At 43.9% G+C, this 13493-nt stretch overlaps 1 protein-coding gene across 1 annotated transcript; it reads right to left on the bottom strand.

The window, feature by feature from the left end:
- Positions 1–8293: 8293 nt before the first annotated feature.
- On the bottom strand, positions 8294–8743 carry LOC133018962 (uncharacterized protein C11orf87-like). Its single transcript, XM_061085302.1, has one exon. The coding sequence runs from the start codon at positions 8738–8740 to the stop codon at positions 8294–8296; it is 447 nt and encodes a 148-aa protein (XP_060941285.1). The 5' UTR covers positions 8741–8743.
- Positions 8744–13493: the final 4750 nt, after the last annotated feature.

Below are 13493 nucleotides of genomic sequence, written 5' to 3'. Positions count from 1 at the left end.
GATGTATTTGACCTAATAATCATTGAACGTAAAATCTCTTTGTAAACGTGTGTGTGTGTCTATGTGTGTGTGTGTGTGTGTGTGCGTGCGCGTGCTTTAGTGACAAACCCACCGAGAGTTACACCCAACATACACACGCAAACTGTCATGCATCCACAATAACTTTTGGACTGTATATAGATGCACACACAGGCAGACAAAATTGTAAGCTATAAAAAACAATACAAATATATAACAAAAAAATATAAAGAGTCTGAAATCAGCTGTACTGTACTGAACTCTTAAAATTGGCAGGATTTCAATCACCTATTAATTGCAAAATATATTACACTATGTAAATTTAAATTAATTAAATATGAAAAAAGAAAAATTAAATTAAATGAATCAAAAAAAAAAAAAAAACCTGCGCGCAGGGGGTTTCTGCGCAGGATGTGGGCGTGCAGTTTTTACATTTTTTTTTTTAATATTTAATTTGAAATGGTTAGGGTTCATTTTTGTTTTTTTAATGTACACATTATTAGATATTGTGAAATGAATAGGTGGTTGAAGTCCTGCCAACACAACAGCCTGCCAAACTTACCAATGAGTTCGGACCCAGCTCCTGAGTCCACTGGCAGTGTTGGGAAGGATACTTTCAAAACGTATTCCGTTACAGAATACAGAATACATGCCCAAAAATGTAATCTGTAACGTATTCCATTACATTAACTAATCTGAGTAACGTATTCTGAATACTTGGAATACTTCCGGTTTGTAGTGCATTTTTTAAGTGTATGATTATGTGATTATTATGTGTATGCGTTGTTATAGTCAGTGGAGCAGCAGCAGTTTAAACTCTCTCTTCGCAAGATGCGGCGGGGCAGCTGGATGTCCGGCTCCCATCCACTCCACCTCAGTGCCGGCCCCACCGGAGGCTGAACCCCCCCCCTGCGCCAAGGCTGCCTCGCGCCGTGCAGCGATCGTTTCGTCGAGTCTATTTTTTGCGCTTGACGCGAGCGTATCGCTCCATGAAACACACTGAAAAATGATTTTAAACGATATTGATGACATATTATATGATACAAATGATAAAGTATGCATCCCATAGTTTGTATTCCCCTTCTGTTGTCCTGGAGTTTTAATTTTACCAATTTTACCGATCACATTATTAAATGCCCCCCTCTGCCCCCCCACTACAGACACACAAGCAGTCATAAAGATAAAAAGAGAGGGGGGGGGGCGGAGAATACGTAATTTACCCTCGACACCCGACATTGAACGGAGCAAACAGCGGAGAAGTTCTTGAAGATAGATGACATTAAATTGGGACGCTGTTGCAGTTAATGTTGGAGAAACAAGTGACCATATGCTACTGGGTCAACGGGTGATATTATTAGCGCTGCCCGGCGCTTCAGCGTCCGGTGTGAACCCGGCGTGCCTCGCTGGCCTCCTGCAGAGCCATGACAGCGGAGCTCTGGGAGCGCAGGTCGGTCTTCTCTCACCGGGCGCTGGAAGGGCAGCTTGCGGATCAGCAGCTCCGTAGATTTCTGGTAGCGACGGAACTCTCTCAGAGCCTCGGCCCCGGGCCTGTAACGGTCCCGAGCCGGTAGCGGTGAGGCTCCTTCACGCCGCCGGGGTCCGGGCGCTCTTACGGCAGCCCTGGTCTCCAGCTGCTTCCTGGGGGCTTTGCCGCCAGTGGATTTACGAGAGAGTGAATAAACTCGAGAAGTACCGTCATGTAATCCACTGATTTCAACAATGTAACTGTATTCTGAATACCATCTATTTAATTTGTAACTGTAACGGAATACAGTTACTCATAATTTGTATTCTAAATACGTAACGCCGTTACATGTATTCCGTTACTCCCCAACACTGTCCACTGGTGTCCTGGTTCCAGGCAGCGTAGTGGTGTGGGGCTGGCTCATCCCTGCAGCCCAGGGAGCGCTTTTCTCCGCGCTGGTTCAGGGGTAAATGATGCTGGTCTTCACAGGTGACTGACCTACGCAAGCCTGTAGCCGCCCCCCACCCCAACCCCCCCAGGAGATTATGTGCTTGTGTCTGTGTGTGTCCGCGGCGCTTCCCAGTTCTTCCCGGCATTACTCTGCCGGTGCCAACATGGGCGAGGAAATGTGGCGGGCCGCTTTTCGCGGCACTTCTACCTCCGGTGCGGCCCTGGGGTTAGAGAATGATGGTGTGACGTTAATATATTGTTTTACATTGCATGTGTCACGTCATGATAATTCAGTCTCTTGCGCCGCCCTCTCTGGATTTTTCTAGGCAACTGCCTATGTCGCCTGTACCAGGAGCAGTGTCAAAATCTATGTGGTGAATACAGTGGTGCAATTAGGTACCTCGACTTTTCCCTTAGGACTTGTTGGAGACTAAAAACAGAGCAAAATAAGAGTGAATACTAGACACACACACAATTCTGATCATCTGCTATTGTCCTTAAACCACTGGTCATGGACCCAGAAAGATGAGAACTCCTCCTCAGGCTGAATGAAACGAATGAAAGATAACAATCTAACTAAACATCTAAAATCAAAAACTTGTTAATTTTCTGCAAGAGGACTTTTTGAAAGTTAGGTCGTGTGCAGCTAACAGCAAAGACTATTCAAGTTCTCACACACAATTCGATCGTAATCCATCCAATAATTGCTGAGATATTTTAGTCTTGATCTAATTGATGAAACGCAGACATACAGACTTACGTTGCCAGTCACACTGTTGCTAGAAATGCCTTAAATACTGGTAAATTAAGCAATGTTTTATTTCTGTCCCATTTGTACTCCTGCTGCTCTGTTTGAGTGACTGTTCCCTATAAAAATAAACTCATTCGTTGGTGATTTGTATGATTACTTGTGTCAGTAATGGTTCCGGTCAAAATGATGGATGACATGCATGTGTATATCATGTGGTGTCGAGCGAAGGATTGTGTTCAACCGCTCCAACAAGCAGTTTAAAAGTTAAACTTCCACCACAGAAAAAATAATGCAGCCTTCAGACAAGTGTGATTTGTTGTTCCTTCTTCGGCCTACAGAGCCGCAGTGGTACCGGGTAACCTCAGAGCCACAGCTTCAACCTGCTGTAATGAAGCATATAAACAGACACTGTTGGTGACAAATCATCCACCTCGAACCGTGACAGCAGGGGTGAGAACAGGAGCAGCGAGATGAGATATAGAGCGTGGAGCCAATCTGCTAATACAGCTCAGTGGAATAATCAGACTGAGCTGTAAAGTCCAGGGCGAAGCCTCATAAATATGTGGAGGCTGTAAACGAACGCAGGCCCGATCCATCCCTTTACCTTATGAAATATTTCACTTCCTATGCAATCACGCTGTAAAATGTAGTCTCTTTTTCTAATCTATAACGCAGTGGACTGTGGAGTGTTTATCATTACAGTTTTTTGTCTTCACTGATTTTGCTTTTGTTAAAAAGCAATGGCCCTTTGTGTTCTGATGCTCCTCAGCAGGCAGGTTGGCAGGCCCGCTGGCAGGGTGTTAGTTTTATATCGAGTGCGACCAGAAACCCATTAATTAGTGTACCCAGTACTTTCCTTGCCAGGCCTTATAGGAACAATCAGAGTCGTTCCACCACTACTTGGAGGAGGCCGGAATCTGCAAGCATCACAACCCACTCTGCCTCTACTGTAAAATACTGCGCTGAAATCTCTCTGTTCCTCCAGTAATAATTTATAGGACCATACCAATTTTGGTCCATGTTTCTTGTCACTGTCTACAAAACTCAAGTTGCATAATTTATAATAATGTCGACCTTCTCCAAAAGCAAGCAAGAAGTAATACTCTGTTTGTGTGTGTGTTCAAAAAAGAAACTGTCTGGCATAACCAAACCAACGACCGCCAACTCGTGCAAGTCTCTGGTGCCTGCAAGTTGATCTTCATACGTTACAGAAATGAAAGGAAATCAATGATTGTCTGGAAACACACACACAAGAGAGGGGGGAAAAGCAATGAATACTGTACGTGCTCAACAGATTAAATTATAAAATGATTCACTGAGACAGTCCGAGCCATGTCTCAAAAACCAAGGTTACTCCCAACAATTCAATAAAAAAAACAAGAAGGCAAGATAAAAGTGTAATGGGTTCTTTTCCTGGCTTGAGTCCTCATCCCTCCACCAAGTTTGATGGAAATCGAGTTGTGTAATCCTGCTGAAAGTTAAACAAACATACCAAAAGATGGGTAGAAAACATAACCTTCATGGTGGAGGAAGTAAAACCTTACAGCTTTCCTAAAAGCTCTGTTGGTGGAGGCATAATTGGGCTAAAAATGTATAGACTAAGATGTCCAATAATTAAAAGTTAAAGAAAATAAGTAAAACTTTTGTAGCACCTTTCCAAACAAAGAATTGACTCAGCCAGGAGTGAGTCATTTATGACTAAATGATCTTACTAAAATGTTTTAAATTGTAATAATCCACACACAACCAACACCCTTGTAAAGTCTCTGTGCAGCTCAGAGGAGCCGATCCCCTGAGACAACAAAACCCTGAAAACTGGCCTCATTAATTCTAAATTAGGCTGTACACAATAACTAGGCTATTCCCTGAGCAAACCTAAATCACTCAAAAATAACTCACTCTGTGTCTCTCTTTAATGCCACTCTGTAACCCTGACAGGAAATAGCAGCAGTCAATCATCTATTCACAATCTATCCACTCCAAAACACTTCCCTCTGACCCTTAACCATCATTTCATAGCCAGTGACCTTCGCCACTCCCTATAACGATTTAGATTCAATTTATTCCTAGTCACTGACCACCACTGACTTCCATCCATTCCCGATCACTGACCTCCATCCATTCCTTGTCACTGACCTTCAACTATTTCTAGCCACTGACCTCCATCGATTCCTGGCATCTGACCTTCATCCATTCCCAGTCACTGACCTCCACTGATCTCCACTGACCTCCATCCATTCCTAGTCACTGACCTTTAATTTTTTTCTAGTCAGTGACCTCCATCCATTCCTAGCAACTGACTTCATCCGTTCCTGGAATCTGACCTTCATCCATTCCTGGCCACTGACCTCCACTGACCTTCATCCATTCCTGGCCACTGACCTTCATCTTTTCTGATAGTGACCGACCGCCACTGATCATCATCCATTCCTTACCACTTTCCTCAATCTACTACAGCCACCGAACTTCACTGTTTCCTATGCACTGAACTCTATAGGCACTTTGTAGCTACTGACCTCCACCCAATCTAGCCACTGATTTCTTACCCATTTCTAGCCACTGGCCTCCATCAATCCATCTGACTGTTATTGTCCATCCATTCATCATTAGCTTTCATCTTTCCCTGGCTTCCTCCTACCTTGCAATGAGGTTTTTATTTTGCCACTAAACAAATACATAGAATTCAACCCTGTCTTTAGCAGATGGAAAATGTGACACTTTCACATCAAACAGGGAAAAGTGAGATAGGTACAGACATGAAGATTTCTTTCTACAACGGTACAACATGAGAACATATTGTGGATCCTATTCCACAGAAACACATGTTTAAATGTAGAAAGCATTAGTCATCTTCCTTTGACTTACTTCCAATTTCGCTGCCAAGATAAATGGTTTCATTTGGTTTCACTTATGCTGGTGAGATAAGATAGGCAGACAGTCTGTCAGTGCATCCTCCACATCTGGAGTCTTGCCAAAGACTACCTCATATCCCCTGTCTTTTTTTGCAGGGGACAATTAGGAACATTGTCTCCTGGTACCTGGCCAACCCACTGACTGATGCTGATTCACTCCCATTGACCTCCAATGAGACATGCCATGGCGCCATCTCAGGCTATAAGGCCGTGGAGATTAAGAGCTGTACTTCTGTGGATAACCTTCATGTCAGTAGGTCACTGAAAGATTGATGTGGTCCAAAGAGAAAACGTTACGTTGTATATGCAGTGGATCTGATTCTGTATTCGACAGACATGGTTCTACAGTACATGAAGTTAATTTATTATGATAATTAATTATGCAATGGTCCTTTGGTAGCTATAAGACCCAAAGTCTATGGATCTCCCCTGGTGAGGTCATTTACATATATCTAGGGAAATGGGTGCTGAAATTAAAATCCAGTCAAACATTTTCTTATCATCTCACTTCACCTCTACAGTAATATATTGGGTAAATGATGGGAATGAGCAATTCATTCAATGTACTGGGAAGTTGCACATTCACCTGGGTCATAACATTCAGATTTGAAAATCACTGACACATTCAACGAGTTAACATAATGTAAGTATTTATTTATAAACTTTGAATAGTACATATTTTCCTTGGATAAGGCAGATTATATGAACTCCAGAAAGATGATGTTACTGTAAAACATTCCAGCTCTCATAATGGCATACATTTACAGTGAATTCATATCATGAATGACACAGAATTTCTATTAGGCCCACTATTATGCAATATGAAGGATCATCAACGAAAGAAAAGATCGGCTTCAACAGAAACCCTCTACTGGAAGGATTCTCAATTTATTACATTTCAGAGAATACATTAAAAATACTCAAAAGAAAAAGAGAAAATACTCTATTAGCGCAAAAACGTACTATCTGACACATCAAAGAAAAATATCTTATGTGCATTACTACAGCAAAGAAGTCTTGCATCCTGTCAGGCTAACTAGAGCTAGCTACAGATGTCTAACAGACATTGGAGGACAGTACTTTATGCAAATATGCTAAGTCACTTAATTGAAGGAAAAAATACTACGCAAACAAATAAGCTATTTCTATAGCCTATGTGCAGTTTTTTCACTGCCTAACAGCACCACAACATCCACTATAGTCTAACTACATACTGGTAGTGTGTCAGAGGACATGCCAAGGCAGATCAGCGAGCCATTATGCTCCGTGTTGTGTCATCAACTCTTAATAATTCAACACAACAGTGTGTTACATCCCAGGGAGGATTTAAAGTTTAAACATCTTTGAGGTTCAAACGATGTTTTTCGGCTTGGAAGGAGGAGGAGGTCCAAAAGTCAAAGCAGGCAAATACTTTATACAATTCCCATAAGGAGATATCGTTTGGCTAAATATACCAGTGTGAGAGGAAGGAGTGTGGCCACATGGCTAACCAGCAGATGGGTGACAGATTAAAGGGGAAATCCAACATAAAGTGGCTTTGTCGGGTGTTGGGCGACCAGGTGATCCTTGAACACCTTCCACATGTCTTGGCATTGATTCTACAAACCTCTGGAGTGATGAACACCATTCTTCTAAAAGATATTCCCCTCATTTGGTGTTTTGATGGCAGTGGTGGAGAGCGCTATCTAACACAATCCAAAATCTCCAAATAGTGTTGAACACGTTATACATCTGGCGACTGCAATGACCTTAGCATAAGACTCACATCATTTTTCCTACTCATCAAACACTTCATGGACACTTAGGGGAGGGGGGGGGGCGGGGGGCATTGTCATGTCAGAAGAGACCACTTCTCATCATGATTGAAATGTTTAACCATGAGATAAAGGTGATCACTCAGAACAACCTGGCATTGATTTCTAGTGACCTTTCCCCTGCTGAGAGGACAAGTGGACCCGCACTCTACCAGCAAAACGCCTTCTCTCCGCATCACAAAGCCAATGGATCCATTCAGTGAAGAGGCCTGCATCATTCTCTGGTCTCCTCATCACATTTCTCATTTGATCGTATCACTTTCCCCCCCCCCCCCTACATCTCACATCGCTGACCTCCAAACTGTGAATTCATCTTTGTAATGCAGGGGCTTTACAACCCTCTCTCTGTAATTGTTAGCTTGTTGTGACAGTCAGCTCACGTACCGCTGTGACATTCTCAGTCACCTGAAGAGGAGTTGCTCCTCGGGTTTTCTTATTAAACTAATGCACCAGCGAATGTGGACTGTCAACCACAATTTCCAACCTTAAATACTGACGTGTATCCAATGGTTGTAAATCATTGTCTTGTCATCTTCAATCAAAAAAAGAATCAAATCGGCCCGATCTGTTTTTTTTATATACCTCAGAGCATGATAGGAAGTTAATTGATTAATTGTGCTCTTCAATTATCCTTGTGTGGAAGCATCTACATTCTTTTTTGGGTTTCTCTTCTCACTTATTCCGGTTTTTCCATCTAACATGCCAGCCATCTGCAGCGCCACTGTGGTGTGGGCCTTCTACTCTGCTCAGTATTCTGCATTTATCTGTTTCCTGCTGTTTCTAAGTCATCTACAAGCAGCAGAGGTGGGGGTGTGGGACTTCTTTGTGCCTTATTGCTTTTTCCTGTTAATTCCACAGTCCCGTTCCCTGAAGTGTCGCTGAGTTAACAGTCCAGAGCCACCGCCTCCTGTAGCTCGGGCTCCCCCGGTGCCCCGGTGCCGGCCCGGCCTCCCTCGCTCCGGCACGCCGGCTGCACCCCCCCGCATCGCACCGGGGGGCGCACGATGACGCACGGCCTCGCGGGATCCCCCCCTCCGCTCGCCCCCCCCGCACGCGTGGGGCTGCGACTGTCGCGCTCGTACTCCTCCTGGGCGCGCTGCACCTTCCTCTTCCGGAGCTTCCTCTTGTGGAGGTGGAAGGTCGCCATGGAGACGAGGACGACCCCCGCCAGCACGGCCACGAGTATGAGCAGCGCCAGGGTGGAGGAGAACGGCGGCAGGAAGCCCACCTGCTCCGCGCAGGTGCCGTTGCTGTTGACGGCCTGCAGCCCCCCGTGGCAGCGGCGCGGCGGCACCGGAAGCCCCGGGGCCTCGGTGGTCCGGTCCGTCATCCGGTCCACGGTCCCCCCGGCCACGCTGTGTGTCTCTGACCCGAGTCTACCCCCCCGCTGTGCTCTCCGGGCTCAGCGCGGTGACACCGGCCCGCACATGTGGTTACCTGCACCGGAGAGAAGACACATGAGAGCCCTGGTCGTCCAGAGGAGGCTGCCCATCAGAACCATCAGAACCATCAGAACCATCAGAAACACGCCCACACACCCCCATTAACTGGCCCAGGTCACTTTTATACAGGCGCACACCAATCTGGAACAATTAACACGGGGAATACGCACTACATCCCAGCCCTGTAGTGGAGCCCCATCAGCTTCATGCTGCTGATCAGTGTAACGGGATCAGATGAGGCAGTGAGGACAATGGGCTACATCATCTTCTATATCCTACAGGCCCTAGAACGTCCTCCTTACAGGAGCATCCTCTCCTCATCTCCACGCAGCAGCCTCTCTCAAGATCAGGAATGTCATCTTTACGCAGAGGATAATGTCTGCATCTGTTCCACATCCACACAAACAGCCAGTTTAGATCAAAAGAAGAGAAATCCCCCATTCTTACCTGATGAAAGAGTCCGGGGGAACCGTCCGTGAGAGGAGAGCCGATTTGTGTAAATGGGGTAAACTGGATGGCGGTGACGTTATTTCACACAACGTGATGATGCTGCTGAGCTCCGGTCACCCAGGACGCGTGAGACTGCCGCAATCCGCTCCGTCCTGCAGGACTCCGCGGAAAACGCTCCGAGCAGGCTGGAAGGAGGGATGAATAAAACCCCTCAGTGTGAATCGAAGTGGGTTTTAGAAAATGCGATTAGAACAGAGCCGTGATCTGCCTCCTCTCCTCCTCCTCCTCCTCCTTCTCCGGTCATCCGCTGCTCCACTCAGCATCTGAATGAAGAGCTGCAGCTGCATTAAAGGTCCCGTCTATACCAGTCAGCTGCCAGGGCTGGGTTTCTTTTTTTTTCTTTCTCCTTCCCCAGATATAGTCAGTGCCAACGTTTCCATCTAATGACTGTATATGGTCATTAGTTCTCAAACACAGAGGGAAATTAGTTTCCATATTTTACTCTGATCTATAACCACTGGCATTCCTGAGGGTGTGGTCGGTTAAATGATGCAAACCTACATGATTTGAAGCGTTTAAGCCTAATTATGAGAGTGAGATAATGTCAAGTTGTAATGCATGTGGGTACAAGCAATTATCAGTCTTTTCCCAGAATCTTATACAAGTTTGTATTGTAGACATCCCCCGTGCACCTCTAGCTGCAGAAGCAAGAATATGGAAACAGTGATGTTTCTTTCTAATAAATTGGGACTAATAAATGAGTTTCAATGTGAAGGTTGAGCATTTACAAAGGTTGATCTAAATGTACATCAGTGTGATATGAAAACATGCTTAGTTTATTGAAACTTTCTCAACCTTTTTAAGACCTCTACTGAACCCCAGTCCAAAGTTTGCTTAAGGGTCTGGGCTGTCCTCCAGGGCAAACCTGGGTTTTCTGATTCAGTCATGATGATGATGAGTGATGAACTGGAAGATGAAACTATTGCAAAAGTCAGTATGATATTATTAAGTTAAATAATAACTCTTATGCAAAACGATATGGCACTCAGTAGAACTCATACCTCAGCCAAAGCCCAGCAGTCTCCTAAAATTCAATCAAGCTGCATCAAATTTCACACATGCACTTATAGATATCAGTTCCCTAAATGTGTCTGTTTCTTTTTTCCCTTGGAAATCAATTGAAATTGTTATGCCCTCAAAATGTGAAAAAAAACTTCTTGGATCCACTCTCTGATCCGGATCTGTGCCAAAATGTAATAGGCTTTTCCCTGACCCATACTGCATCCTTACCAAGTTTCATGGAAATCCGTCAAGCAAACATATGTATAAAGGGGGAAAAACATAACCTCTTTGGCAGAGGTAAAAAACTAAAACCCTTGAAATAAGTTTGAAGCCACTGATTTAGATCAGCACCAAACTGAGCTCAGCTCCCCCCTGACTATAAGATTACCGCAGGCAGTGTGGCACACTCCAAATATAGAAGTGTGGGTGAAGGAGAACACAGAGAGGAGGTGTTTCTACAATGAGGCCGTACCTTGACCTACTCAGGCTTTCAAGAAACTCAAACCACCTTTTAGCAGTCTGGAGTACATTCCATGTTACTTGCTCATTCTAGGCAGACTGAATTAAGTTGCTTGTTCCAAATTTAAAAAATTTACTTTTTCATGAGCTATTATCGGAATATATGGATATGATGCATTGCACGAAGCAATACGGCTCATGTTCACACCTATAAAACATGAAGACTTAATGTTGGAATGAGGTGAAGCACCTTTGTGAAGAAAGCAGTGAATTCTGCTGATAAGATTCATAACACACAACCACTGACTTTTGCTACAACACAATGCAAAATTATCATAATGATGTAAGATTGTTTTGTAACATCAACACCTTATTTCTGCTCTTTACTGATCACCACACTGAAAGAGAGAATGGTTGTTGCTATGACAATGATATCAGTGCTTTCTTACTGGTATCTGAGGCAACACGGCTCCACCAGCACACCTCTTGCATTGTTTCACAGCAGGGCGAGGAGAAAACCAAAGTCAGCAGAAGTCATCCTCTTGGTATGGCCGGGCAAAATCCGTACAGATGTCATGGCTGTCATTCCAGAAAAAGGGAATCTGTTAAGATCAGGAAGGGTCACTTGTGTTTTCCAGCGGTCAGTGGTGTCAGTTTAGTGCTCATGTGTTCATCGAGGTGAGAAGGATTGTCCATAGCACCACAGAATCAAGCTGCACCTCCCTCCCTGTGGACAGAGCCAGCTATGTTGATCATGTTGAGGCCAGCTGCTTTCAGCTTGTTGCTCCAGCATTGCTACGGTGGCCAAAAGAGCTCAAGGCGCTATAAATGTGAAGTGATTGAATCCTGCTGCTCATCATTGCTGATGGATCTTCCGAAATCATTGAACTACAGCCAGGTTCATCATTTTTTTGGGTCCCCTGGAAACATTTCCATTGTCATTTTCGCAGTTTTCAGCACGTTTTCTGAATTTGCAGTGCATTGAGCTTCCTCGGCCACCGTACACTGCAGCATAGAATAAGACACTGACCACCAACAAATGATCAACTCTATCGCCTGACAAGAATGTCAATATTCAATTATTCTAGAGAATCCTGCATAAAGCTGAACTTTCACGTTTCTCTATGTTCAATATCTGCAGCTATGCTAGCTGACATAATACAAATGCACATCGGCCAATAGAACAATAGCAGATCTGACAGTATGTGAGCAATTACAGCAGGATGTGATTGGCTCGGAGCCTTATTCAATGCATGATTGTTCTTATGAATCCAGCCATCTCTAAATTCTCTGACTTCTTATACACTCTGCATATTAATGGAGGTGTGTTGTAATAACCGATAAGGCAAGGAGGGAGATTAAATCAGATAGAGGTCTCTCTGCTACTTTGCATTCACGCCACAGAGCGTCTGAGATTCTCACAGTAATTCCCCAGTCCTACTTGTGGACATGCTCCATCACCAGCGGGGCTCCATGAAAAATGAATGGCCTTGGAGGAAGCCAGGGTCCCTGGATGATAAACTCACTGTAGGTGAGTGCATGCTGAAAGATTTATACAACTATTCATGCACAGTTTAAAGCATGGCATATGTTTGGGGGCTGTTAAATGGAGAGTGATTATAGCACTTATTTTAAAATTCATACAGGTCTTCTCTGCCGTCTAGGTCAAGCTGCCCCATATTAGACTCTATCCACAGAGAAGCCACTAATAATCATATTCATAGCCTTCACACAAATGTAGAATCCTCAAGCCAACAACCTTCTAGGTCCCGGGGGAGTCACTATAAAATCAAGAAAGATTCAGAAAAACACGCCACAGAAAACAATTACAACTAGAATAGCACTCAGGAGGGAATATACCTCTGATGAGGCCCAATAGTCCCCTTAAATTAAATCAAGCTGCACCAAGTTACACATACTTATAGATATTATTCCCTTAAATATACCTTTTTCATGAAGATCCATGAATTACTCCTTTGGGGGGAATCAATGAAACTATTAAACAAACACCCTATTCCACAAGTAGCCTGCGTAATCCTGCAAACTATCAAACAAACAAATAGACAGGGTTGTAAATATAAATATAAAAATGATATATTAATATTGGTGTTCCCCTGCAGAAGGGACTATTGCAATAGAATTAATTTATATACTCTTAGTTAGAAGTTGTTGTTACACATTAAATCTGTAATATTTTCAAGGCATTCACATGAAACTTGTATGATGAAAAAAGGATCAAACCCAGTATTAAACCCTGTGGAACACCATAGGGAATATAGCTTTTTTTTTTAAATTGGAAAATGAGAGGAATGTAAAGAATGGCACACATAGAGATGATCATGCACAAATTAAGACTGTTAAGACCAATTACGATTTCTCTAGGCTTTTCACAGTGTTACACCTAAAGATTGATGGAGTAGTTGTGCGATGAATAAAAAAAAAACAGCTTGAGAAGTTTCAACCCCATCCAATTTCACACATCCGCACACTGGACATTACCTGCCCAGCACCAAGCAGCATTTGGTTTATCCGTGCTTGTTCGCTGCCTGCTGGGCCTGGAAACAAGGTCGATGAGGGAGTGAACCCCGGCGGTGCAGATATAGACCATAAAACCCCCCCAAAATAGTTGAAAACACTCACTCGAGCTGAGAGGGACTGCACAGTTAAGTG

Source organism: Limanda limanda, chromosome 14 (assembly GCF_963576545.1).
Source record: "Limanda limanda chromosome 14, fLimLim1.1, whole genome shotgun sequence".
In the NCBI taxonomy this organism is placed as follows: Eukaryota; Metazoa; Chordata; class Actinopteri; order Pleuronectiformes; family Pleuronectidae; genus Limanda; species Limanda limanda.
The sequence above is the reverse complement of the archived record's forward strand: the minus strand, read 5'-3'. Positions and strand labels throughout refer to the sequence as shown.

Excerpts from the sequence above, each read along its gene's own strand:
- LOC133018962 (XM_061085302.1), bottom strand. The coding sequence starts at position 8,740 with ATGACGGACCGGACCACCGAGGCCCCGGGGCTTCCGGTGCCGCCGCGC.